This window comes from Eschrichtius robustus, chromosome 3, assembly GCF_028021215.1.
Source record: "Eschrichtius robustus isolate mEscRob2 chromosome 3, mEscRob2.pri, whole genome shotgun sequence".
NCBI classification, from domain to species: domain Eukaryota; kingdom Metazoa; phylum Chordata; class Mammalia; order Artiodactyla; family Eschrichtiidae; genus Eschrichtius; species Eschrichtius robustus.
In genome coordinates this window covers 88,486,191-88,513,432 of record NC_090826.1, presented here as the reverse complement: position 1 = coordinate 88,513,432, position 27,242 = coordinate 88,486,191, and the positions used below count along the sequence as shown (strand labels likewise).

The 27,242-nt window shown below is 37.3% G+C and overlaps 1 protein-coding gene across 2 annotated transcripts in view; it reads right to left on the bottom strand.

Moving 5' to 3' along the window:
• The window catches only part of MFSD14A (major facilitator superfamily domain containing 14A), a 37,528-nt gene that overhangs the window by 3,935 nt on the left and 6,351 nt on the right, over nt 1-27,242 (bottom strand). Inside the window, exons 2-10 of one of the 2 annotated variants that reach the window (XM_068540390.1) lie at nt 20,454-20,549; nt 13,350-13,412; nt 12,479-12,606; nt 10,634-10,748; nt 7,415-7,633; nt 7,014-7,127; nt 6,208-6,279; nt 2,082-2,213; nt 800-912 (exon numbers count right to left, since the gene is read on the bottom strand). In XM_068540390.1, coding sequence (XP_068396491.1) covers nt 800-912; nt 2,082-2,213; nt 6,208-6,279; nt 7,014-7,127; nt 7,415-7,633; nt 10,634-10,748; nt 12,479-12,606; nt 13,350-13,412; nt 20,454-20,549 — 1,052 coding nt within the window. The remainder of the gene's footprint in view (nt 1-799; nt 913-2,081; nt 2,214-6,207; nt 6,280-7,013; nt 7,128-7,414; nt 7,634-10,633; nt 10,749-12,478; nt 12,607-13,349; nt 13,413-20,453; nt 20,550-27,242) is intronic. The other variant, XM_068540391.1, reaches the window with a different exon arrangement.

The window sequence follows — 27,242 nt, the reverse complement described above, 5'->3', positions numbered from 1 at the left end:
TCCAAACGTTCGCTAGTAGAACGGCAAGGTTCCCAGAGATCTGTGATTCAGTGTGAAGAAATCACTAATTTGATCTAAATGTGCTACTGGCTTGATGTTTAAAAGAAATGTTTTCGATAAATTGTGAGCACCTCTTTTGCAAGGCTAGACTGAAAAATAAAACATCCATCAAAACATACTCTTGGTGCTTACTCATCCAAGTCCAAACAGAGATGATGTGTTCAGTTGAATGAAACACTACTGCACACTGTGGAGTTCAGTCCTGTAATACCTGAGCACAAAGGTGTGCATGGGCAACCTGACAGCAGCACTATTCCCACCCTGCAGGAAACCAGACTGGCAAGAAAAGCAGAGAGCTTTCCCAGCATAAAGCCGGGACCAAAACAACCGGACTTCTGGTTTGCCATCAGTAATGATCACTGGTGTTACTCAACTTTTTTTTTCTAACCTTGCTGCTTTGGGATTACAAGTGTTTTTCTGACAAACTAAACTGGATTAAATGCTCATTAGAGATTGAAAAACTCAATCTCATTCAAAAACCCAACCTGTTGCTTAGATACAAAATGTCACTCCGCTATCCTCAAGCCACTATAGAATATACAAATACACAAGTGAGAAACCTGTGTTATATACACTTTGAGAGAAAAAAAAAGCATATTAAGAGACATTAAAGTCTAAGCCTTAATTGAGAAGCAAATTAAGAAATATAAAAGTTTTGTCAGTTACACCTCAATAAAGCTGAAAAAAACAAAAACACGGCAAACAACAAAATTAAGAAAATTAAAATATTTGTACCTACCAAGGTTCTGAACCGAAGCCATACCATGCCAGCTGTAATATTTGAAATCCCAGGCCCAATAAAATGGTGTTCTTATTTCCAATTGACCTCATAAGTAAACTCAAGACTATGGTCTAGAAAATATGAAAAATCAAAGTGGCTTATTAGAATAAGCTTTTTAATACTGAAAAGAAAAAAAGCTATTTGGTGACCTATTTCAATCTATAATATAAAAGGACTATTACCACTTTTCTACATTTTGGCTTTTCAGCAACAATTGCCCTGAATATATCTGAAACCATTACTCCAGGTCATATAAGCAGATGAAAGGTGCCTCTGCTGACACAGATCCAGATTCAGGGGAAAAGTCAGAAAACTGAAAATAGAAAAGGTGAACTTCGTGTTCAGTACATTTCTCCTGAGGACCACTTAAAATAAGAAATTGTAAACAGTAGGGTTGAAAGGTTCTAACTCATGGTTTAGAGGTCCCTGTTATGGAATAGCTTAAAAATTTTTACAGGTCCAAGTTAATCCAAAACGCTTATTCTCCTGACTAGATAAAGCTGAAACAGCACAATTACTCATATATCCTTCACCTAAATTAACCTACTGCTGAAACCATGATGCTTTTATGAACAGTAGATCAGTTTAACAAGTATGACTTGGGAGTCGTGTAGGCTAATAACTAAGAACACAGCCTTGGGAAAAACAGCCTTAATCATCATTTTGGCTCTAACCATGTGACCCTGGGCAAGTCACCTCACTCTGAAACTCAGTTTGGTCTCTTAAAAGACTGTGATAATAGTACCTACTTCAAAACTGTGTCATGTGAGTTAGATGAAATGATATACTTCGCATTGTGCCTGGCACATTTAATAAACAACATTATGAATTGGGTTTTCTTGCTTTCCTCTCAAAGTTAATAAAAATTCAGCAATCATTTGGGGACATTAGTATTAAACATACCCCTTAAGATAGCTATTAAGTCCATAGAGGAAGAAGTGAAAATAATTCAGGAAATCACTACTTGATGACTGGCTGATACTCTAAACTCAAAATTATCAAGTATAAGTTTAAAATTCTTTAAATTGAGACAATCATTTAAGAGTTTAATCAGGCTTAATCACAAATAAGCCAGCGGGAAGCAAATGAAGATTCTTTTAAGGATTCTTGAACAATTAACACTCATAACTTTCCTCTCTGAGATTTTCCCTTAAATCGGGTGAGCGTGAGATTGAATTCCACAAAGCACGGAGCCCTGGAGTACATTCTTCAACAACCACAGCTATGAAAGGGAACTCACCCAGAGCGAGCACTCAGAGAAGAAAAACTTCCTGTGTATATGATACTCTAACTGGGACATCGATTTTCTCCCAAGGGCAAGGACTTCCTTCTCATTTATCTTTGTATCCCCAGCACCTAGCATAAGTTCTTTCTTTAAAAAAAAAAAAAAATTTTAAAGAGAACGGAGAGAACCAAGAGAACCAAGTTGTAAAGGTTAAAATGACTTATGACTTAACCAAGATGACACAGCTAATTAACAGTTAACTGACACCAACTTTGGTCACTCAGTCAACAAATATTTGCCCAGTTCCTACTGTATCCAATGGCTATTCTAGGTCTGAGGGCACTGACCCAGGTCAGAGTACTGGTCAGCAAAGAGATTACCTCCCAGTAGAGGGAAAACGGACATAAGCATACTTATCAAACCAGATAATTCCGGGTTGTAGCTGCTCTAAGAAAATAAGACAGGGTAGTGTGATAGAGGGGCTGCTCAAACCAGGACATGCAGGGAAGGCCCTTCTGAGGCGACATCTGAGGTGAGAGCCGAATGAGGAGGAGGAGGTGGCATGTGAGTATCTAGGCAAAGAGCACTCCAGTTGCGGGTGACAGCAAGCACAAAGGCGCTGGACTGGAGTGTATTCAACAACATGGAGAACGGGGGAAACGGGGGCTCCATCAAGAGCCTAGATTTTATTCTGGTTGTGACAGGAAGGGAATGTTAAACAAGAAAGCACTATGGCTCAACTCCCACTTTACAACAATTCCTCTGCCAAGTGGCAAATAAGCCGTAGGGAGACAAACGTGGAAACAGACCAGATGGAGGCTACGGTCTTGGCTTAGACTAGACTCCTAGTAATGGCGATGGTGAGAAGTGCTTCAATTCAAAATATGTTTTGGAGAGAAGTGAAAGGAGATACCATCTGATGTGCTGGATGTGGGAGAAGGAGAAAAAAAGCAATCAAGAATGGCACCCAGGTTCCTGGCCCCAGCAGCCAGGAGAGCGGTGATGCCACTGAACGAGACGAACAGCACTGGGTGGAAGGAAGCCAGGTGGCGGTCACAGCCGCGTCAAGGGTGGGATGCCCAGCAGGCGTGTGAGACAGCACTGAGGAAGTGTGTACAACTATCTCCGTGCACTCGCGTAAACGTTTATCGAGTGCAGATGTTATGAACCCGTGCCTGCTAGTGCCAAGGAAGTGATGGGGCCTGTGGCAAACCAGAGAGCAAAGGCCTGAAGGGGCAGCAACCATGGGGCTGTCACTGAAGGTCACATTCATGTTACCACGTCTCCTCATTTGGGGGAGAAGCTGCATTTCCATATTTTCATATCATACCTCCCAATTTTTAAATGCTTACTACTACTTTTTAAAGTTTTAAAATCACTATGGGAAAAAAACCAATGACCTCTAATTTAGCACCTGCTGGGCTGCAGGCACAGTGCAGGGTGTTAGCCTGACCAAGACAAGTATGATATAATTCTGACCTCGCAATCCTCTCAGAGCTCTACTAGAGCTCACAAAGCTACTGAGGCAAAAATAATAAGAAAAACAGAGGTAAAATTCATAATACGGTGCATTCTGTACCATGATAGAGATACACCCAAGTTAATATGAGAACTCAGAGAAGGTATACTTAGGGGTGAAAGGGGGATGCAGTAAGGACGGCAGGAACAAAGGCACAAGGGCAAGCAAGAAAATAAACAAAGAGAGGCAGGCTCTGTGCTACTGGAGAGGAGAGTCAAAGACACTAGTCTTTCACTTAGAGGTCAACAGGGGAGAAGTCATTCTCAACTGTATACTTGCCATAAATGAGAGCATAAGCTAATGCTTCTTCCTTTGGGGCTATAAATTTTACTTGATATTTTAATTCATATAATGACATAAACTTAATTATCAATATTTACATGCGGACTACATATGCCTATTCACCTGTTTTTGAAGTTCAACTAATTTTCTCACTTTCAGAAATGTGATTTTACATCTCAAAAACTATGCTTCTATGTAGGCCCCCAAAGCTGAATGGTCATTTAAGTACTGTATTCCTTGTAGACCAGGTTTCTGTTCACAGTATCTGCTGTGTTAGCAACGCTGGCTGGGTCGTGGCTCATTCCTTCTAGATTCACAGCCCTCATGACCCTGCTGCTGCAGGGCTCTTTCCAGCGCAAACCCAACCATGCCCCCTCCTGGCTTCACATGTCTGCCCTCCTGGATTCTGAGCTCTTAGGGACTGTTTTCCATCCTGTATTCCTTTGTGCCTGATGCAATCTACTGAGCAGAGGGAAAATTTCCTCTAAAGCACCTTCAACTCATCATTCAAGCAGTCCACAGTGTGCCCAAATTTACTAGGTGCCCACCTACAGCTTGCATGCTCAGTTAAGTATGAAATGGAACTTAAGACCTTACAACTACCAACCTCTTAAGTGTCATTAGAGTAAATGTTAGCCTGTTCTCTTTAAGATCTAAATCAAATAAAATAGTAGCAAATCTAATCTCAGCAATATATGAAAAAGATAAGACATAATGATCAGGCTGGATTTATCTCAGGATTCAAGGTCAGTTTAACATTTGATAATTCATCGAGCTCTAGTCTTAGTACACTCTCCTTTGTGTTCAGAAAGGTTGTTTTTTTTTAATAAATTTATTTATTTATTTTTGGCTGTGTTGGGTCTTCGTTTCTGTGCGAGGGCTTTCTCTAGTTGTGGCAAACGGGGGCCACTCTTCATCGTGGTGCGCGGGCCTCTATCGCGGCCTCTCTTGTTGCGGACCACAGGCTCCAGACGCACAGGCTCAGTAGTTGTGGCTCACGGGCCCAGCTGCTCCGCGGCATGTGGGATCCTCCCAGACCAGGGCTCGAACCCGTGTCTCCTGCATTGGCAGGCGGATTCTCACCCACTGCGCCACCAGGGAAGCCCCCAGAAAGGTTTTTTTTTTAAGCTATTTTTATATATGGGCAACAATAACCCCAAAGCTAACGAGCACATTTCTGAGGCCTTGGGGGAAGTATATTATACAATTGAAATTTAAATTTGAAGTTTATCACTAAATCTACCAGAAATTCATAAATGATGAGATATGCAGAAGCAATCCTACCTCCAAGATGGTGAAACATCCTAGAGTACTATTAAATGGACTTTACTTTCCATTTTAAGAGTAGAATAAAACAGAAAAAGCTGCAACCTAGTAGACTGGATCTAAGGTGGGAAAGAGTGTTAGAGTAGATCGTTTACAGAGTCTGGAAAAAACAAAGCCCAACAGAAAGAAATGCGAGGGGTTTTTTCACAGAAAGGAGAAAGAGTGGAACTGAGATAGTTTGAAGGCCAGATGAAATATCTCCTAAGAAAATCCAGAATCTTGCGTTGATTAATATCTTATTCATCAAACAACCACCAGCTACCAACTGGGTTTCCAAGATAAAAATACTTTCATGTCACTTCTCTGCTCAAAACCCTCCTATCTTCTTGTCAAGTCTTATGATGACCCAGAGGGCCGCACGCGATCTGGTCCCTCTCCACCTCTCAGAATTCATCTCCTGACACTCTCTCCCTTGTTCACTCCACCACAGCCATACTGTCCCCTGGCTCTTTCTTACACATGCCAGGAATTGTCTTTCAGAGTTGTAGTTCTGTTCTGGCATATTCCAGTGGATTGTTCCTCCAGGTATTCCAGTGGACCGTTCCTCATTCCTTTGGGTCTCTGCTCAAACGTCACTTGTATCAGCAAAGCCTTACCGACCCTTCCAAATAAAATAACACCCTGCCCCCAGCCATGCTCTACATCCCTTGTGCCCTTTTTCTCTATAGCTTTCATTATACCTGATATGCTTACACTGACATGCTTATTCATTCTCTTATCCCACAAGAATGCAAACTTTACAATAGCAGGGATCATGAGCGCTTGACACATGATAGGTATTCAATAAATATCTACTGAATGAATGAATCAACAGTAGAACAAGACTAACATAAAATTTCTGATTTTATGCAGGTGAATACTCTAGTGTAAATCAATAAACTGTCTTTCTGGTTTACACATCGTATGTTGATTAGTACGTGTCAGTCCCAAAAATCTAATCAATACTACCTATACTAACAGAATTATGTTTCCGAACCTTCGAACATCTCTCCCTCTAACGAAAAAGTAACTCACCTGTGCAATAATGGAAAGAATGCCAAGGACTGCTATAAATGCTGCAACACTTTCTGGTGAAAATTTCATTATCTAGAAGGTTTCCAGAAAAAGAAACATTAATAAAATAAGCACAACAAATACCATACTAATGCAACTACTTGTATATTAACATTAAATCGGCCAGAAAAAGAAAATGCAATTCATTTATAACCAAAGAACTCCTCAGAGGAAGAATCTGGCTTTCACTGAGGACCACAATTATAATAAGTGTTAGATACTGAAAATAATAGCTACGTAACTTAGATTAAGTAAATCTAAATCCCGTAATTTCGATTTCCTAAATAGGAGACCACTATCAAGCACTCAAAATCCATTTTACAAATAAATATTGCACCATTTTGTGCTTTTTACAAGTACTGATAAAGGCTTAATCTCTGCCTAGTAAGACTAGTGTCAAGGAGAAAAGAACTAATGCTCTTATTGTGGCTAGCTGCTTTACAAATATATGCTCTAAATCACAAAGAGACTGGAGCAGGTGAATGGATTAAAGCATCCCATCACCTGATAAGCAACACATAAACAAGCTCAAATGACACACTTTGACAGGAAAATTCTCTCTTTTTGCCTAAGCCACAAGTCTTCATAGAAACGCATAAGCAACATCAGCCACACTAAACAGGAGGTTAATTCTAGTGAGCCATTATTTTAAAAATGATAGTCATTTCTAAAAGGCTCTGCTCTTAAAGTTCTCTCAAGATTAAATATTTTGTATTAAGGCACTAAACAATGAAAGAAAAGTCCACCTTGGTAGAACAGAATTTTACCTGTCTGAGGTATAAAAAAAAGCTGGAATATTGGCCTGCCTCCGGCAAGTAGGAGAGAAACACCGTAATGCAGATCAGCAGCACTATGGAGTCTTGGCCCACTTTTTTTAAGGACTAGAACAAAAAACAGACCAATGCAAGGTTTTATATCAAAACACTGAACTATTCTTAAGAACATGCAGAGATATCTTCTGGCAGTGCACATACAGATACCTAGTTGTCTTTTTTTTCCCCCAGTTTATTCTCATCCTCCCCAAAAGTATTCTGAAAAGTATTTCAAAATATTTTTAAAAATCCATCACGATGTTTTCCCCAAAGAAACATCCACAACAAAACATTAATGCTGCGCTGAACCACACATTCATTTTTTTGCCAAAGTGAATGAAAAAGCATAAACTTACTGCAAAGGGGTCAGCCTGTTCCCAGGAAATGGGTGCTCCCCATGATGCGGGCCGCATCTTCTCAGGTAATGACTCCGGCACAGCAACAAGGATAAAACAAATATCTAGCAGAGCTATCGCTGTAGCCAGGACCACCACCAAGCTGTCCCCATACACTCGCCCAAGATAAGCGCCGATTGCAGGGCTGGTTACCAAACTTGCAGCAAATGTTGCCGAAACCTGCAACAAACCAAGATCAATAGAAAGAGATTAGGCAGGACATCTGGCTCCTTTACTTCCACACCAGAGACTCTGACTTATGTCAGTTCTCCTGCTGCAGTCTCCCTTTCCTCCTCCTACCTGTGCCAGTTTTCTTATACTTTCTTCTTTTGCAGGAAGAGAAAAGAATTAGATTCTTAACTAAAAAATATGTAATAACCTCTAAGATAGTGGCTTCAAACTTTCCTTTAAGCCTTGAAGCCCTCTGTTTAAATAAATCCTACTGACAAACTTGTAAGTAAAAACAGATTTAAAAATAAAAAACTGTTTTAGTTGAAGAAGGGCTGGGGGCCTGGATTACCATCCAAATACCCCCCCCACCCTGACTGCCAGGCATGCTGGCCCCTGGGGTGCCTCCATAATCGCACAGTGCTCTGTGAAAGGAGTCTAAAACAATACTCTAAGGAAATCCAATGCCACTGTGACTTTTCCCCCAATATTAAAGTTAAAACTAAATGAATGTTTACTTTGATACATATTTAAAGCTGGCTGAAATAAAGCTTAAAGACTTTAAAGTTTATCTTTTCAGCAGTAATAGTTTTAAGCCACAGCACAAATCTGAACTTGGTCATCATTAGGTGGCAGGGTTAGGAAGAACGAGATCATTGAGATCATCGATCCTTGGCATTGAGCCCATCTCTAGCCATGTCTCTCTAACATCCTGAGGAAGCCCATACAAGTCTGGTGAAAATGCAGATTAAAGTAGAGAAAACAGGGGGAGAAAAACTGTTAATCCCAGAAATATCTGGCCTACTGGACAAAGTGGACTGCAAATCAACAGTAGGTGTGACAGCAGGTAACACCTGATAGAGACCACACTCTTCAGAGGATAATTAGAAATCAATGTTAGAGGTGCATGAGCTTCTGCTCCCTACTCTGTGCTTTATCCTGTTTGTATGCTCTTTCTGACTTTTGCATGGAGGATTTAAACTTCACAGGAGTGCTTATTTACACAAGCACTTATTTGACAAGTACATAAAATTCTAATAACTATAAACATCTAGCTATCAACCCAACTGTTCATCAACTAGTGAATGGATAAACAAAATGTGGTATATCCCATACAGTGGAATACTACGCAGCAATAAAAAAGGAACTGTTGATATATGTATCAGCATAGATAAACCTCCTAAGATTATGCTAAGTGTAGACACAAAAGACTACATTTTGCATTATTTCATTTATATGAAATTTCTATTGAAAGCAAAACTACAGAGACAGAAGGTAGACTGGTGATTGCCTGGGGTCAGAGGTAAAGTGGAGACGGATGGCAGATGGGCCCAAGGGAACTTTTTGGGCTGATGGAAATGTTCTAAAACTGTATTGTGGTTGTATTTTGTTACAGTAGCTCTAGAAATTCATTACAGTGGGCTGTGGTCTCAGAGAGACCTGGGTTATGAGCAGAGCTCTGGCACTGGAGTCGGGAAAGGGGCGATGGTTCTCACTGTAAGCGTCAGTGAGGTATCTAGGAATAGGAGAGAGCAAAGGTCTAATCAGAGTGCAGGTATTTCATGTCATTTCCCTTCTCCTCAATTCTCCTCCCTGGTGGCTATTTTCTTCTGGCCAGACAGAAAGAGGACCACAAAGATCACTTTATTCCCTTTTATCTGCAGCCATATTATTTCTAGAAGATTGAAACTGTCATTTCCTAGATGTGCCTTCAATACATAAAGCTTCCAGGTTGAAGTTATTAATTTCAAAGATTTGGCTATGACAAAATAAATTACCTCAGCAAAAACGGAAACAACCTGGACTGTGGGCATGTTGCAAAGCTGTATAAATTTACTAAAATTGATTTAACTATACACATAAAATGGACAAATTTTATGGTATGTAAATTGTATCTCAATAAAGCTGTTTAAAAACATCCTGGCTATCATTAACTTCATATCATTTAATGTTCTTGAGTTTACAACTGATCATTAGTTTTTTTGGTAAGTTTCTCACTATAGGTATTTCCCTCCAAATCCTCTTAATTCCATGATTCTTTGTTATATTTTTTGATCTTTGAATCAAAGACAACAGGCTCTCATAAAAGTAAGATTCAACCTGACACAATATTCAGTCCTTATTTAACAAAAGATGCTTGCTCCCTGCTGAAGCTCATCACTGTCCTACTTCTGGCTAACAGTGATCTGTTAACTTATTTTATTTCTAGATTTGATAGACATTAAGTGTTCAGAGTTTGGCAAACTACTGCCTGTGGGCCGAATCTAGCTATAAATGTTTCTTCCATGTTAAAAGTAATATAAACACATGTCCACAAGCAAAAACAAAAGAATATGAGAGACAAACTTGCAAGGAGTAGTGAATAAGCCAAAGAGATCCAATGCAAAGTAAAATGAATATAGACAACAATATTGTACTATAATTATGTAATGTGATAAATATAGCTATAACAGCAATCATATTACAATATATAAATGGATCAAAGTAACACTTTGTGCACCTTAAAGTTAAATAATGTTATTATGTCAGACTTATTCAATAAAAATTAATTTTTAAAAAAGCTAAGTTAAAAAAAAAAAAGAAAAGAAAAAAGAAAAAATATGAGAGAGACTCTGTGTGGCCCAGAAAGCCACCAAAAAGGTTTGGGATCCCTGAGATGGGTGTTAACCTATTATATTTTAGATTAGCCATTAAATAATAGTAATTTTAAAACTCATTACATATTAAATAGTTCTTTACTTTTAGTATTCTATTAAAAAGAACTTATATAAGGTAAAAATATTCCACTGTAATTTCAAATCTGATATGTGTGACTAATACTGAATGAAAATATCAAAACTTACATGGCTTTGTACTGAAAAAACATTTAATGTAGTCTAATGGATGATTTTATTATAAAATGTATTTATGCAAAAATAAATCTTATAATGCAAAGGCTTGCACTCCTTGTAATAAAAGACAACAACAGGGTGTTTTTCAGCAGATACAAAGGTACAGATTAAAAATACATACCAATCCATAAGCCATACTTCTTTCATGTTCTTGGGTTATATCTGCTACATATGCAAATACCACAGAGAAAGTCACTGCAAAAACCCCAGAAACAGAGATAACAGCAAAGTACCACCTAGGATTGAAAGACAATTGACAAGAAATGGTTAGAAAACAATTACTATTACCTTAATCTTCCTTCATTTCTATAAGTGAACTAATGTACGTATAGCTAATTTCAGTCAACAGCTTACTAGGACAGTTCATAGATTAATTCTTCTACAAATCATAAGCCCCAGATATTATGTAAACAGGGCTAGATGTGGGCCTTCGATAGCAACTCAGCTACTACGCAGGAATACTTAAAATTAGAAAATTCAGGTCAATTTTTTACCCAATTGTTGAATTGTTAAGTGGCTTTGTTGTTGTTTCTACTAAAAATAGCAACAAACTAGAGTCTACTATAATTCATCTATTACAATTTCCCATCACAGTACTACACAAAAAAACAAAATCCAGTAAATAAAACTGAGGGACAAGTTAGTCTATATTTATCTTGAGTCTATATATAGAAACTAGATGTTTTTCCATAAGTTAACTTTAGTTCTTCAAATGTTGGCAAAACAACCTGTATGGCAGTGTCCAAAATAAAATGAACAAAAGCTATTTTAAAAAGCAAATTACATTTTGCTATACATGATTCAAAAATACCTGGCTGAGAATAAGAAGTCTCTATTGTAATGCTGATGTTTAGTTTTTAAAATCAAGTGAAATCATATTGCACTTTCAAAATATCATGCCACCGGGACTTTATTGCTTACCAAATTTTTTTTCTAACATGCTGCTTTCCACAGCAAATAACTTGTTCATGCCCTAAATTTGTTTGGTAAGATTTCATTTAAATGATTAGCATTCATCAAGGGTTTGGCCTTCAGAGTTATATCTCACCTATGAGAGGAAAGAAGATCCTGCCTCATCAATAGCCCTGACCTTTCTAGATTCACCATGGAAATACAGCCGATCTATGATATACGATTAACTAACATTAATATTCAAGTGGAGTAGAATATTAGTCAAAGAATTAAAAAATGTACAACTAAATTGGGCTCTATTATCTTGGGAAAATCATTCTCTTTGTGAGCTTTCTAGGAGCAGCGTATGCCTGAAATCTGACCAAACAGACGCAAGCAGAGGTTGGGTGGGAATTCCATAGTTTCCCTAAAGGAAGGCAGTATGCTCTTTGTAGCCACTCCTTCCATCTTTTCTGCCTGAAGGTGACACAAGCTGGAGCTCACTTAAGCAGCCATCCTGGACCGTGAGGTGAGAGTGGAGGATGGCAGAGCATGAAGATAGAAAAAGTCTGGTTCCCGGGAACTGCCCTACCAGCTCTGGACTGCTCAACTCCAGACTTCTTTTATATGGGGAGAGAAATCAGCAATGAATTTCCTTGTTTTTAAGAAACTATTATTTGGGACTTTACTGATATATAACAAAATCTATTCCTAATTAATATAGATAATGATGATAAACCTTGTGTTTTTAACATCCTACTTAAGAAAATAAAAAGTTAGCAACCCTATCCAGTACCTAAAATATTGTTTTGAAATTTGGGCTGTGAAATCCAAAAGTAGATTAGCTGGTAGTCTACATGCTTCCTATAGTGGCATCTAGTTCAAAGAACTTTATTACTTACTGTTATATTACTTAGCGACTATATTTTTAAAGGCCCTTTTATCTGTATCAAAGAATAAATGTATTAGAAAAATAAAAACCTACATAGATAGGATGGAAAAAAAGTGAAAGAAATAAGGGAATATTCAGAAAACAATTAATAGTTGATATTTAGTTGTTATAATGTGCACGTACCATGGGCTGATCTTCATTAAAGGAATTGGGGCACACGTGAAAAATACTGTTAGCAGCAAGAAGGATTTTCGGCCCCAAACATCAGAAAGAGCACCAATAAGTGGGGCACTGAGGAATGACAACAAACCCTAAAAAAAAGTTAAATGAAGAAAATACATATACCATGTATACTGATGAGCCAAAACCAAATCATTTTACTACCACAGAAGAATTTTAAACAAGTTTATTTCTAAAATAAGTATATCACAAAACTTTAGATAAACAACTTGTTTCTTGTCTGTATATAATTTTAAAATTTCTCAAGACCGTATAGAACCATCTGCGTGCGGGCTCTGGTAGCATATTAAACACAAAACGTTCTAATGAATTCTCAACCACAACTCTAGCAATTCTAGAAGGAATATCATATGCTAATTATCAGTTTATAAACTTGTTGATCAAATGGAATCAAGAGTAAAGAATATGTAGAATAATCAAAAGTTTACCATATTGATATATTTTATACTCATGCATTTTTTAAATAGTTCTTTTCTCTTCAATCTATTTTCTTGTTGCTAGTTTACAAAAAGCACTCAGATCTCTGTAATGAAAGTGCCAACACATAAAACACAGGGGAAATTTGTTATGATGTGCTTTATCATTATTATACACAGTTGGCTATATGTGAGTCAAACCATATTTAAAACCCAGTTCATTTAAAAAATGCTAAGTAATCCCCCAAGATATACTCCAATTGTAAAAATTAACACTTAGGAGACTGATCAACTAACTTAATAAACTGGCAGAATTACATATATTTACATAAGTATATATGTGCATGTTTGTGTACATGCATATACATATGTATATATATATATATGATTGATCCTACCTTTACTCCTTGAATTAGGCCATTCATCAGAAATGTATGTTTAGGGAAGGTTTCATGTAATACCTAAAGAATAAGAACAAAATAAAAAGCTCATGCTACATTTTAGTCCTAGTAAAACTTAAAACATCCCTTCATAACACAATCCAATTTTATTTCATATAAATTTTCAGGTTTGTATGACACTATGCATATGAGTAAAATACTAATAATACCAAACATTTATATGGCATTTACTATGTCCCAAGGCACTAAATTGGGCACTTTATCACATTATCTCCTTTCATTCTTCGTAATGGCCCTATTAGAAAACTGATACACAGAGAGGTTAAATGTCTTATCTAAGATCACATAGTAAGTGGCAAAACTGAAAGTGAACACAGGAAGTCAAGCTTGAAAAAGTCCATGCTTTTAATCACTATGCTATCCTGTTTCCAACATATAACCGACTGACTTATAACTCCCTTTACAGAAAGGTGTATTATCTAAGATAGGAGACTAGGAGAATAAATAGGGAAATTTTAATTGCCAAAAAGTGGACCTAGAGATTCCATAAGGTAAGAAAGAAAAAAAAAAAAAATCCCAACCCATGAAAATGTATAACAAGTTTCTTTATCCTTTCCAAGGCCTGGTCTCAAACCACATGGCATCAGTCTGTTCACCGGGTAACAAGTGAACCATTGGGAACTCATTGGTTGAGAAAGTAACTGGGGGAAAGGTAACTAAAAAAATAAAAAGCAGCAACCACCATTTTCACAGCCTATGTATCAGAAGCTTTATATATACTTTTATTTAATCCTAACAATATTATGAATTAGATATTACCACTTTACAGATGTGGCAACTGAGTTCTTGCTTGACTTAAAGCCAATGCTTGTTCCATTATACCATACTGTTTCTCAATAAAAACAATAGAGAATGGCAATGTGGGGAATGAGACAGGTCGGAAAATCTTCTCTTTAGGAAGAAAAACTAAGCTGGTTGTACTTTCTAACATCCTGCAAGTAAAACCTTTAGAAGGATTAGAAGGCTCGCTTTTCTTCAGTCACTCTTCTGCCAATAACTAGAAATTTAACAAAAATTGGCTTGTATGTAAAATTAAATTAGAAATGTTTAGTATTCAAAGAAAATCACTAATATGGGAAAAATCACATATTTATGATATTCATATATTTTGTGATTCTCAACGGAGGGTGATTTTGACCCCCAGAGGACATCTGACAATGTCTGGAGACATTTTTATCACAACATGATGGATGGGGGCGGGGGTCGGGGGAAAGAAAAGACGTTACTGGCATCTATGAGGTAGAGGTCAGGAAGGCTGCTGAACATCCTATGATACATCCTGCCCTCCCCCCCAATAATCATCTGGTCCCAAATCTCAATAGTTGAGAAACCCTATTATTTATTATTTATAGTGAAGACCCACGGATCCAAAGAAGGTGTGTGCAAACTTTTTCTGTAAAGAACCAGACAGTAAATATTTTCAGTTTTTTCTAGCTTTGCAGGCCAAACAGTCTCTGTCACAAGTGCTCAACTCAATAAAAGCAACCATAGACTATATGTAAATGAATAGGTATGGTTGTGTTCCAGTAAGACTTTACTTACAAAAAACAGGGTACTAGCAGTATTTGCTCTGGCCATAGTTTGCTAGTTCTTGTACTAGAGAAAAAGATTTTAAACTCCTTAAACTGGTATCCCCAAACCTTGCATAACAACTCAAATCTGCTTTTGTTCCAGTTATTACTAAGGGCCAATTCTTTCTAGGGACAAAGAACGGATTTGGTGTTAAAAAGAAAGAAGGACATAACAAATGCTTACAAGAAGTTTTGTAATACACTAAATCTTATTTCTAACAATTCACTTTGCCAAGCCATCTTCCATTCCAATCAATCCGGTCTTTTCACTATTTTAGAAATATTCCTATGCTTTCCAATATTCATACTTTTACACATGATATCCTATCTACCATAAATGTTTGTTCCCCTTATCTTCCCTATCTAGTCGACCCCAAAATCTTCCATATTGTTCCTTTGCTACCAAACTTTCCTGTCCAAAGCAATCAATTTCTCCTTTAGGACCATATAATAGGTGATTACAGCACTCCCTTGGTCATCACATACAGCTTTCTAATATTTTTTATATTACAGTACTCTGTTACTTAGGTCTTGTACTTTTCATCTTATCAGGTATTTGATAAATATTTCTTTTCAATTATAGTTCAAACTTCTTAAGGGCAGACAGGCACTATATCTACTACACTTTGCATTTAGTATATTTTTATTTCTATTAGTCCCTCATCAATAGAGTGCCTTCATATATTAACTGTTCACTAAATGTTCATAATTAACAGATTATAAATTCTGCCTTCAAAATGACTTAATATAACATGACAATTATGCAAATTGATTTAACCAATGTTACAAAATAAAAACTTTTATAACCCCTCCAAAGGAGTATAGCTAAAGGTAACAAACCCTCACGTTTGTTTTTTTTTTTAACAAAAATTTTAACACAGAGACAAATATTAATATAAGAAGTAATAAAAATGTTGGTTGTAAAGATTTTTGATCCTGGGGGACCCTTAAACACTGGAGCTGAACAGGAAAAAAATGTATCATTTTTCAATAAATTTTATGCATCTTAAAATTTTTAAGAACTTAAAAAATTTTGAGAGTAAATAGTCCTTAAAATATTAAATGCTTCAGGACTATCTCTGAGCAAAGAATGCTAAGCCACTGATATAGAAGAGATGCTGGAGGACTGGAGCACAGGGTCTTGCTCTGTAACATGGATTGTGCATCTAGCAACTTGAACCATCAAATATTGGCCTAGTATTTCTAGAACCATAGGTCTGTCAAAAAAGTGAAGCCACTTCTTAGCATTATAGATCCTTAGACCTACTGTCATTAATTCTCTTTATGTAAATGTATATTATTTAGTCAATCAATAATCACTGACTGAACACCCACTATGAACCAACCATACAGTCATAACCTCTCAAAGTGTTAGATTACTGTCCTTAAAAATGTCAGTATAAAATTCTTCTGTGTAATTAACGTAAATCCCTTTGTTGGTGGAGATTTCACCATCCTCCCCTGGGCAGGTCCTCCACATAGAACGCAGCCTTTGTTCTTTGACTGTATTCTAGAACAGTGTTCTGGAAGCTGTATGGGCTTAAAACTCAAAGATAATTGCAACCACATGAAATTTTTTAAAAATTTCTTTTAACTTCACATTACTTTTTAAAAGGAAGGCTATTATAAATCCAAAACCAAACATTTATTATAATTAATATGTTTTAAATTTGGTTATCTGTTAAATGAATTAATTCAAAGAGTATCTTTGAAAATTGAAATGCTTAAACTTTATAATTTTTGAGAGCTATGTATGGGAAGAGAGAGATACATAAAATGCAAATAAACTCAATTATATCTACATCCTCACTTTCCCTTTTTAAATGAATGTTAAGAGCTGTGACTCTCTAGCAGGCACCATTTATAATCAGTTTCAAAACACCTAAGACAGAAATAAAATGTTTAAAGGTTAACAGACTTTTGGAAAAGAGAGCAAAGTGCTACAACTTGGTGTCTTCTACCCCGAAACTCACTTTTCCCCACACCCCAACACCGGGGAGTATAGGAGTCCAAAACAAAGAGAAAAAGGCTGCTAATAAAATCAACAACAATAAAAAATTGCAAGCAGAAAGTCTCAAAATGAGCAAAACCTTTTTTAAAAGCCCACACTGAATTAGTATATTGGTTCTTAATTAGTGATATATACTAGATATATGAGAATCACTTCTAAAAAATACACATGCCTGAGCCTCCCCCCTTGAAAACTCTGATTTCAGCCAGACAGGTCGTAAGGCCTAGGTATTTGGGGGAAAAAACAAAAACAAAAACAGGTATCACTAATATTCACCTCTGGTTTAAAAAAATCACTGAATTAATAGATACCACATTCTAACAGCTGAAACCTTCATCTCCAGTTGGCCAATCTGTCCTAATGGGGCTGGTAAAGCCTACCCTGAAGCCAAAATCTCCTAAACTGATGGTTGCCTGGAGGGATGAGTAGGACTGCAGGAGAACTTTCCTGTTCTTACACATTTCACATTGCTTAATGGTCTACAACAGGCACACACTGCGTTTCTAATTACTAAAAAGTAACATATATAACATGGAGAGAGAGGACTGTATATATATGGATCTCCCATGCACAATTCTTTTTCAGTGACGTTTCAAAGATTCTTGCTGTTCCAATGCCCAAAGGCCAAAACACCAGGAAGTACCTAGAGTATAACAAATCTCAACACTTAGGTACATCTAATCTCTACAATTCAATCCTTGTTTTGCCTAAAACTCGCCACCCAAGGTTTTCCCCATCAAGCAAAAAAATGTAGAGCACAAACACTGCAGTTATTTTTAAAAATGTGTATACATTAAAGATGAGAAAAGAATCAGAAAAATAAAACTCTGAGCTTAACATTCATTAATATTTGAACTTATTTTTCGTGAGAGAAAGCTTGATTTAAAAAAATATAATGAAGTGAAAAATTGAAAAAGGTAAAGAATTATGACGATAATATTATGGACAACTGCCCCAGGTAACACCTCATCATTTCACCATTTAAAAAAATTCAAGTATTAAAAACAAACATGGGAATTAAGAGTAACTGTTACAACAACAATGGGGCAAAAAAAGTCCTTCCATAAATGAAATAATTGGCAACAATGTTATAGCAATTATTCTAAGAAATGTATTTATGCTGGCAAAAGAAAAATAATTCATTAAGTCCCAAATTAGCACTTTTCATTTTCCTGACCATAATTCAATTCAGTGTTTTAAAAAGTAAAAGAAAAGAGAAAAAGAAAAAGAAAAATCAAAGGTACTATCCATTTTTTAATTAACAAAAAATAGTTAAGAACGTACTAAGCACACAGTTTTCCCATAGCTATGAAAAATGAACTAACAAGCAAGCAGTTATATCTAAATAACTGGATTTCTTCCTTGTTCTTAAAGAAGAGACTCTTTTTGTCCGATTAGAAAAAATGATACCAAAGTTAGACAAAAAGTTGAGATATCTAAAAAATATAAATGAGATACGAATTTAAAAAACAGATACACACACTTCAAATTATGGAATCATCACAAAAAGCTTTTTTTTGATGGCTTGCTCACAGTTTACCCAATATTTTAATCTCTCTACTCAGCTAGTAGTTGGGCTGCAGATAACCTCAACTACCTAAAACATGGGTATGAACCACTTGCTACCAGTATTCTCCAAGACTGAGCACTGGGAACAAAACAAGCCTAGGTTTAAAACCAAAGCTGCAGTTTACTATCAGAGTAACAAGTTGCTTAACTCTTCTAAACCTTAATTTCCTCATCTGTATTACTGAAACTGAGGAGGACCCTGTAGGGGCTCCTGGGCACAGGGAGCCTTTCTGTTCAGCCTCCATGACCTTCCCTGAGTTCCAAAGGGCAGATTTGAACAGTTGCTAATCCAGGAAGGGAAGGGATGCAGAGCCAAGGGAGGAACAGTCAAGAAACAATAGTGCAGCCTTGGGGGAGGGTCCTGGTTCCACCTCAAGGGACACACATAACAATATCTTTAAGCCCTCTTATAGAATTAAAACCAACAAATGGAAGATGTCAGCATTCTCCATACCAGAGAAGACCAACTGAGGCCAGACTAAAGGAACCAGAGAAGCTCATCAAGATTACCTGAGATGAGATTAAAGGAGTGCAGGCCCTACACATACCCTCCCTAATCTTATCAGCAACTCCACCCTTGAACTATTGCTATAAAACTCTTCATCAAATCCTCCCAGGTTGGGACACATATTCATAGTTTCACAGAGGGCAGGAGCCAGCTGTGTTCCTCTTTGCCTGGCAAAGCCATAAAGCTATTCTCTTCTACTTCACCCAAAACTCTGTCTCCAAGATTTGATTTGGCACCAGTGTACAGAGAGGCTGAGCTTTCGGCATCGTTAGGAGGCTAATTCCTCATTGATAAAGTGGTTTTGAGGATTTAAAGTAACATATTTACAGTGCTTAGTACCATGCCTGGACTCATCATTATATAAATATATACAAACTGCTATTACAAAGCTCAAGTACTTTAAACCACAGGACTAATGATCCACCAGACAGATTTATATGTTAAATTGGTAGATTATAAATAAGCACACTCTAATATTAGAAAGCTAATACAAAGGTGTGAGAACACATAGTTATTACAGCACCACAGTAGCCCTTGACATCAGGTTATTACAGTATAATGTGGTTACAAATGTCATAATCATAATGATTATTAGACTAGTTCAATCTATCTATATATGATCATTCAATTTATTTATGAACAAACTGTTTATAAAAGTCTTTTTTGTGTATCAACAAACAAGCTCATGAAAATACAAGGAAGTATATCTCTTTAAAAATCTGTTCTTCTGGGATTTAGAAAGCTGTACATTTATCCTGATTACACCTTTCAAGATATCATAGAGGTCTACCATTACTCCTTCCTTCATTCCATTCCCCTCATCTAAACCGACAGGCGAAAACTAGCTATCACCTAAGATGTTTGGTCTGGCAGGGAGGTCTTTTTGTGAGGTTCTAAACCTGGGAATATTTGAGTAAAATCAGCTTAGAGCTATGAAAAGAATGACCTCTCAAGATGGCTACCTCTAGATCCTCTGCCTAAACTGAAAGAAACTTGTATTTGGAAAATGCAACTGCAAGAAAGAATCTCAAAATAATAATGTTGAGTGATTCAGGGCACAGACACCATTCTTCCTAAGCTTGTCAGTATAAGAATCCTTTCCACCTTACCCAGAGGGGGTACTGAGCCCTGCTTAAACTTGTCCAGTGTTCACCAGAGAATCACACCCGCCCAAGCCCTGCTAAAAAGTAAGGGAGAAGTAAAGGCTGGAAAAGACAACTAAACCAGTAAAATACAGTACTAAAGGGCTGACGATATTGGTGGGAGAATTAACCTTGGAAAGGAAAAAGGGCCTTTTTTCCCTCCCAAAACTGATTTCCCTCCTGAAACCGAAGAAAAAGAAATTTTAAAGTCAGTGATAAATAAGTTAAAAGATTACTTACCACCAAGGTGGGTGCTGTCAATAATCCCCAAGCAAAAAACTCCAAAAAGATGACGATAACCGCATGATAAACACTAGGAGAACCTATTCCTTGAGGCTACAAAAACAGAGTTTTAAAACATTAACGGTGCATTCCAGAATTACTAACAATGACAACAGTCGATAAACATTTATGGAGAACATGCATGTACTGGGCACTATGCCACATATCTGGACACTCACTGTCCCTGTCCTCAAGGTGATGGGGGCAGACAAGGAAACAAATACATACATTATATAAGCACAGTGTGCAATGGGAACACAGAATCCAGAGTGGGGAGGGGAGTATCAGAATTCCAGGAGGAAGGCTGAAAGGATGTAAAGGAAGTAGGCCAGGAGCAGGAGTGGGAAGGAGGACAGCAGAAGTCAAGGAAGCAGCCTGCACAAAGGTGGTAAGGCTTGAGAGCAGGAGGTATTACAGGACTCATACAGTTCAGTACAACTAGAGCACGGGCTGCACGCTGAGAGTATTGAGAGATGAGCTTAGAGGCACACAGGGCTAACTTCCATGCTAAGGAGTCTATGTTCAATTCTGAAGGCAATGGGGAGCCACTAAAGGATGTTAAGTAAAACAGATGAAAGTTTTAAGAAAGATCATTCCGGCAAAGGTGTAACAGATAGATTAAAAGGGGGCAAAACTAAGGAAAGTTAAGAGGCTACTGCACTGATCCCAAAACATAAATGAATCACGTGGCAAGAATGGTAACAGACACCAACATGGTTCAAAAGCAGAAAAGTCCCGAGTAGTATATGAGAGATCTGGGACTTGATATACACAAGAAAGACATTACAAAATTAACTTTATACTGCTGCTAGAGATATCTTAAGAATTACTTCAGTTGCTGGAGTTTATATTTCTAAGGGCAATATTAAATTGATAGAAAAGCAAATGACCTATAACATTAACTCAGTCACCATTAACAAGTTTATATAACAGAAAGACAAGTTTAATGAATACATATAACAATGTCATACTTAAGTTTTAAAAATATATTCAGTAGTCTTATATGCAAAATATTAATAGTATTTGGATTTCTCTATACACTAAAAATGATGCTATATCATTTTATAAAAATAGATGTCTCTCCCAACCTGCAGAATACAGGTACCTGAAAACCCCCTTTGTAGGAGAACTTGCAGTTGAGGAATCAGACAACAGAGGTGGGGTAGGGGTTGGGAGACATAAGAGCTGAAGGACCATGGCTGGGAATGAGTTTGTACAAGACCTCATTCATTCAACAAACATTCAGAGTACCAGAGGTGCTGGGATTACAAAAAACCAGTAAGACACACTCCCTGATCTCAAGGAGCTCACAGTGTAGAGAGGAAGAGGCCTCACTATAATCATCTGCTTATACGTAAATGCAGTAAAAGAGACATATACAAGTTAGGAAGCAAGGAAAGGTTACTGCAAGAAAATGAAGTAGTGTGGACAATCACATCAGAGAAAAAAAACAGACGAAGTAGACAATGGCCATGACAGTTTAAGGCTGAAAGGAAGGCAGGAGAAGTAGCCTCTAAGCTTTGGTAAGGAGTTTTTCATCTTCACTCTAGAGATATAGGAAACCACTGAAGAGTTTTAAGCAAGAGAATGGTGTGATGAGACCTGGATTTTTCAATACATCATGGTGATTTCCTAAAGGATGTAACAGGAGCAAACTGCATGCAGAAGCAGGCTATTAGAATCAGTTCAAACAAGAGGTGATGAGGGCATGACATAGGGGAGTGGCATGGACACTGGAAGGGAGGGAACGGAAATAAGAATTTAGGATTTGAAACTGAAAGAATTTGATAAATGTGGGAGGAAGAGTCAAGAAGACTTCCAAGTTTTTAGCTTGGTTGTCTACTAGTGGAAGCTGGTAGCTTCCTAGCTCTTTTCCCCCCATGAGGCTCAGATTTACTTCAGATTCTATCTACAAGATAGCCCTTGTACTTAAAACATTTCTATTGTCCTCTGAGGGCTGATTAAAACAATTAGTCAGCAGCAAATGTGATATCTGAAACCACCAGAGTAGGTGAGATGAAGTGTGAAAAGAGCGGTGGGCTAAGACAGAGCCCCAAGAAACACCAAAATTTAAGTACAGTTGACCCTTGAAAAATGCAGGGGTTAAGGGGCACCGAGCCCCACACAGTCAAAAATCCATGTATAACTTTACAGTCAGCCCTCCATATCCAGGTTCTGCACCTGTGGATTCAACCAACTGCAGATCATGTAGTACTGTAGTATGTATTTATTGAAAAAATCCATGTATAAGTGGACCCGGGCAGTTCAAACCCATGTTGTTCATGGGTCGACTGCAGTGGGCAGAAGAAAAGGAACCCATGAAGATAAAGAAGGAACAATCAGAGAAACATCAGGAGAATCAAGAGAATACAGTGTCACAGATGACAAAGGAGCAGTTTTAGGAAGGAAGGGGTAATGCCCAGTACCAAATAGATAAGGTAAAAACAAATGTCCACAGGATTTCGTTAAGCTCCAAACTAGTTTTGTTCACCATCACATATACTCAGCACCTATTAAAATGCCAAGTAGAACTTCTCAGGGCCTTTAACATGCTAATTTATATTATATTATTTATATTATGAATCTCCAAGAAGATATTATTTTCCAAACTTGACCATGAAATCCTCTGTCATATAAGAGACAGTATCTCGCCAACACTTGAGTTCCTTGGAAAACTGTCTGAGAAATACTGATAAAAAGTAAGATGATAATTACATAACAATGTGTATAAATATACACATAGGCCAAAAGCCTGGAAGTGGCTGCTTAAGTGAAGAACACTTAATCATTCAAGGACAGTGTTAGGAAAGCTTCGCAAAGGGATTAATAACATAGAGGGAGTAGGGATGGAGCAAAGTGAATGGATACAAAAAATATTTAAGAGGTAGAATAAGGACTCTGTCAGTGGATGACTAGAGGTAGCAGAGGAGGGTAGAGAAGATCAAAGATGAAAAGATTTCAGTTTCTGCCTTGGTTAGCTGGACAGTGAAGAAAAGGGAAAGAATAAAAGATTAGTTTCAGGCATACTGGTTTGAGAAAAACACGTACAGCATTAGCTGAATTTAAAGAAAACAAAGTGAGTAAACTATGCAAGAAAGAGCAAAAGATTAATATCTTAACTAGGTAAAGCATTCATGAAAACCAATACAAAAGCACTAAGACGCTATAAAAATATAAAGAATATAAACAAATAATTTAAAAAATAGCTCATAACATTCTATCATGGAAATAACCAAACATTCAGTACAAGCTCCACCACAAAGATGTTCACAGCAGCATCATTTATAGTAGTAAATATGGAAATCTAAATGTTCAACCTTTAGTTACATATCCTATAATCAAATCATGGTATATAAATTAGACAGAATAATATGCAGCCAAAAACTGTTTATTGATAATCTTTAATGACAAGTAAAAATGTTTATGGCAATGTTAAATTTAAAAAAATCAAAGGAGGATATAAAATTGTATGTGTAATTTCAACTATGAAGAACAAAATAAAAACTCACCTCAATGTTAACAATGGTTATATTAGATAGTGATTTTAAGTGACATAAAATTGTTTATTATGTTGTTCTGAATTTTCTGAATCTTTTCTAATAGTCATGAGTGTACTTTAAATAAGAGGAGGGGCTTCCCTGGTGGCGCAGTGGTTGTGAATCCGTCTGCCAATGCAGGGGACACGGGTTCGAGCCCTGGGCCAGGAAGATCCCACATGCCGCGGAGCAACTAAGCCCGTGCGCCACGGCTGCTGAGCCTGCGCTCTAGAGCCCGTGAGCCACAACTGTGGAAGCCCGCGCTCCTGGCGCCCGTGCTCCGTAACAGGAGAGGCCACCGCAATGAGGAGCCCGCGCACCGCAATGAAGAGTAGCCCCTGCTCACCGCAAATAGAGGAAGCCCGCGCGCAGCAGCAGAGACCCAACACAACGAAAAATAATAAAATAAATTAAAATAAAATAAAATAATCACCTTACGTCGGTCAGAATGGCCATTATCAAAAAATCTAGAAACAATAAATGCTGGAAAGGGTGTGGTGAAAAGGGAACCTTCCTGCACTGTTGGCGGGAATGTAAATTGATACAACCACTATGGAAAATAGTATGGAGGTTCCTTAAAAAGCTAAAAACAGAACTACCATATGACCCAGCAATCCCACTACTGAGCATGTACCCTGAGAAAACCATAATTCAAAAAGAGACATGTACCATAATGTTCATTGCAGCTCTATTTACAATAGCCAGGACATGGAATCAACCTAAATGTCCACTGATAGATGAATGGATAAAGAAAATGTGGCACATATATACAATGGAATATTTCTCAGCCATAAAAAGAAACGAAATTAAGTTATTTGTAGTGAGGTGGATGGACCTAGAGTCTGTCATACAGAACGAAATAAGTCAGAAACAGAAAAACAAATACCGTATGCTAACGCATATATATGGAATCTAAAAAAAAAAAAGATACTGATGAACCTAGTTGCAGGGCAGGAATAAAGAGGTAGACACAGAAAATGGACTTGAGGAAATGGGGTGGGAGGGCAAAGCTGGGGCGAAGTGAGAGTAGCATCAACATATATACACTACTGAATGTAAAATAGTTGGCTGGTGGGAAGCAGCAGCATAGCACAGGGAGATCGGCTCGGTGCTTTGCGATGACCTACGGGGTGGGATAGGGAGGATGGGAGGAAGGGGATATGGGGACATGTGTATGCATATGGCTGAGTCGCTTTGTTGTGCAACAGAAACTAACACAGTATTGTGAAGCAATTATACTCCAATAAAGATCTATTAAAAAAATAAAAATAAAAAATAAAAATAAAATAAAATAAATTTTTAAAAATAAATAAATAAATAAGAGGAAAATGTTTTACTTATCTAAGAGAAAAACTATGTAAAAGATAGGTAGTTGCATATGCTTGTCCCTCTTAAGCCATTCTCTCATATTTCCCAGAGTTGGGGGAAAAAAGTGTGTGTGTGTGTGTGTGTGTGTGTGTGTGTGTGTGTGTGTGTGTGTGTGTGTGTGTGTGTGTGTGTGTGTGTGTGTGTATGTGTTAAGGCAGGGCAGGGGGAGAGATAGTTGCTTGCCCTAAGGTACTGGTAATTTTGAGAGTTGTATTATATCCATAGTCATCTATCCTGTTTTAAATGAATTCAAAAGTAATACAAGATCTTAATAAAACTGACAAATTTTTAAAATATTTTACTAATCTGGAATTACAGAAACTTCTAGGCAGGACTTTTGATGTAAGTTTTAACGGAATACCGATCCATAATCAAAATTCCAGGACAAATTGGGAAGAATACAAGGGTCATGGCCTCAGCAGAAAGACTAAGGGAAGAGGGTTAACAGACAGGTAGGGGGCAAATATTTGACCAGTGCGTGGTTTACAACATCAAGAGTAGAAAGTTCAGCATAATGAGATCATATCAACATATGACATTTGAAGATTCTCAAAAGAATCAAGAGGTACAAAGTGAAAAATTCTGAAGGAGACAAATTTGAACATAAACTAACACGTACCCAACCCTAAATGCCAAGATATTCCGCCTAAAAGCGTAATAATTACTATACCAAAAGTCCATTCAGCTGAAAATTTCCCTCTTATGGAGGCATGAGAGATGATTCCATGGCAGTCACCTCTAACTTCAACCTCAGAAGTCGGGGACAATCTCCTTTAACCCCACCTCCACCCTCCAATCTAATTCCATTTCTCAAAGCATACTTTCCATTGGTAACATATTTGGTTTCATCATCTAGGCTTTTGGCTAAGCCTTTTAAAAATCTACTTATTTATTCTTCTATTCTATAACACTAGATAACTTTTACAAAGTTATATTTTGTTTTGTAAAGTACCTATTTCATTTTATTTAACTTAAACTTACCTTTTTCAAGCTCACGCTCTCTGAGGCAGGCCCTATGCTTTATTCTTCTACAATCTGGAGCATGTGGTACATGCATAGCACAAAAGTGTTTGCAGAACTGAAATGAATTACTCTGTAAGTCTCCTCTACCTATCACTTTAGGCATTCAGTATATGGTTACTGTATTTAAATATTGTTAAAAGGGCAATATATTCATTAACTAAATTTGCAACTTCCCCTATTAACTCCCTCCTCTATACTCTTACTGTCTGCTACTGTACCATCTATCATATGGGTTTACTGTACACATACATGAGATTAAAAAAATAAAAAAATCACTAAAGACTTAGAATGATTTACATTCATAATCTTATTTACCCCTTCTAACCTTTCAAGTTAGATACTATTATCTCCATTTTACAGTCCAATACAGCACACAAGAGATGGATCAGTCAATCCAGGCAACTGCCAAGCCCACCCAAGTCTGGAGCTACACTGGTTGCAGTGGTTACACTGCACATATTACCACAGACTGTTACTTAAGAGTAGGGGTCCAATCTTAACCATCTTAGTATCTCGATGCATAGCTCAATGCCTAGTATAGAAAGGGTATTTCATGCTCATGGAGTGACTGATAACCCTTATCATGAGAGTCAGTAGCTGTTAAATGACTTAAGTCACTTTACCTCTCTTAGCAGTTAGGGGTAAACTATTAATTTCTTACCTAAATCCTCATCTAACTCTCAAATTCCACATCTATGATTGTCCAATCAATATGAGTTTATGAATTCAGCAGTTATTGTGGGGAATATGGACTTTAATAACATGTTATATTCCTATCAATGAATCAGGGACTTATATGGGTTGTTGGCCAGGAGAAAGA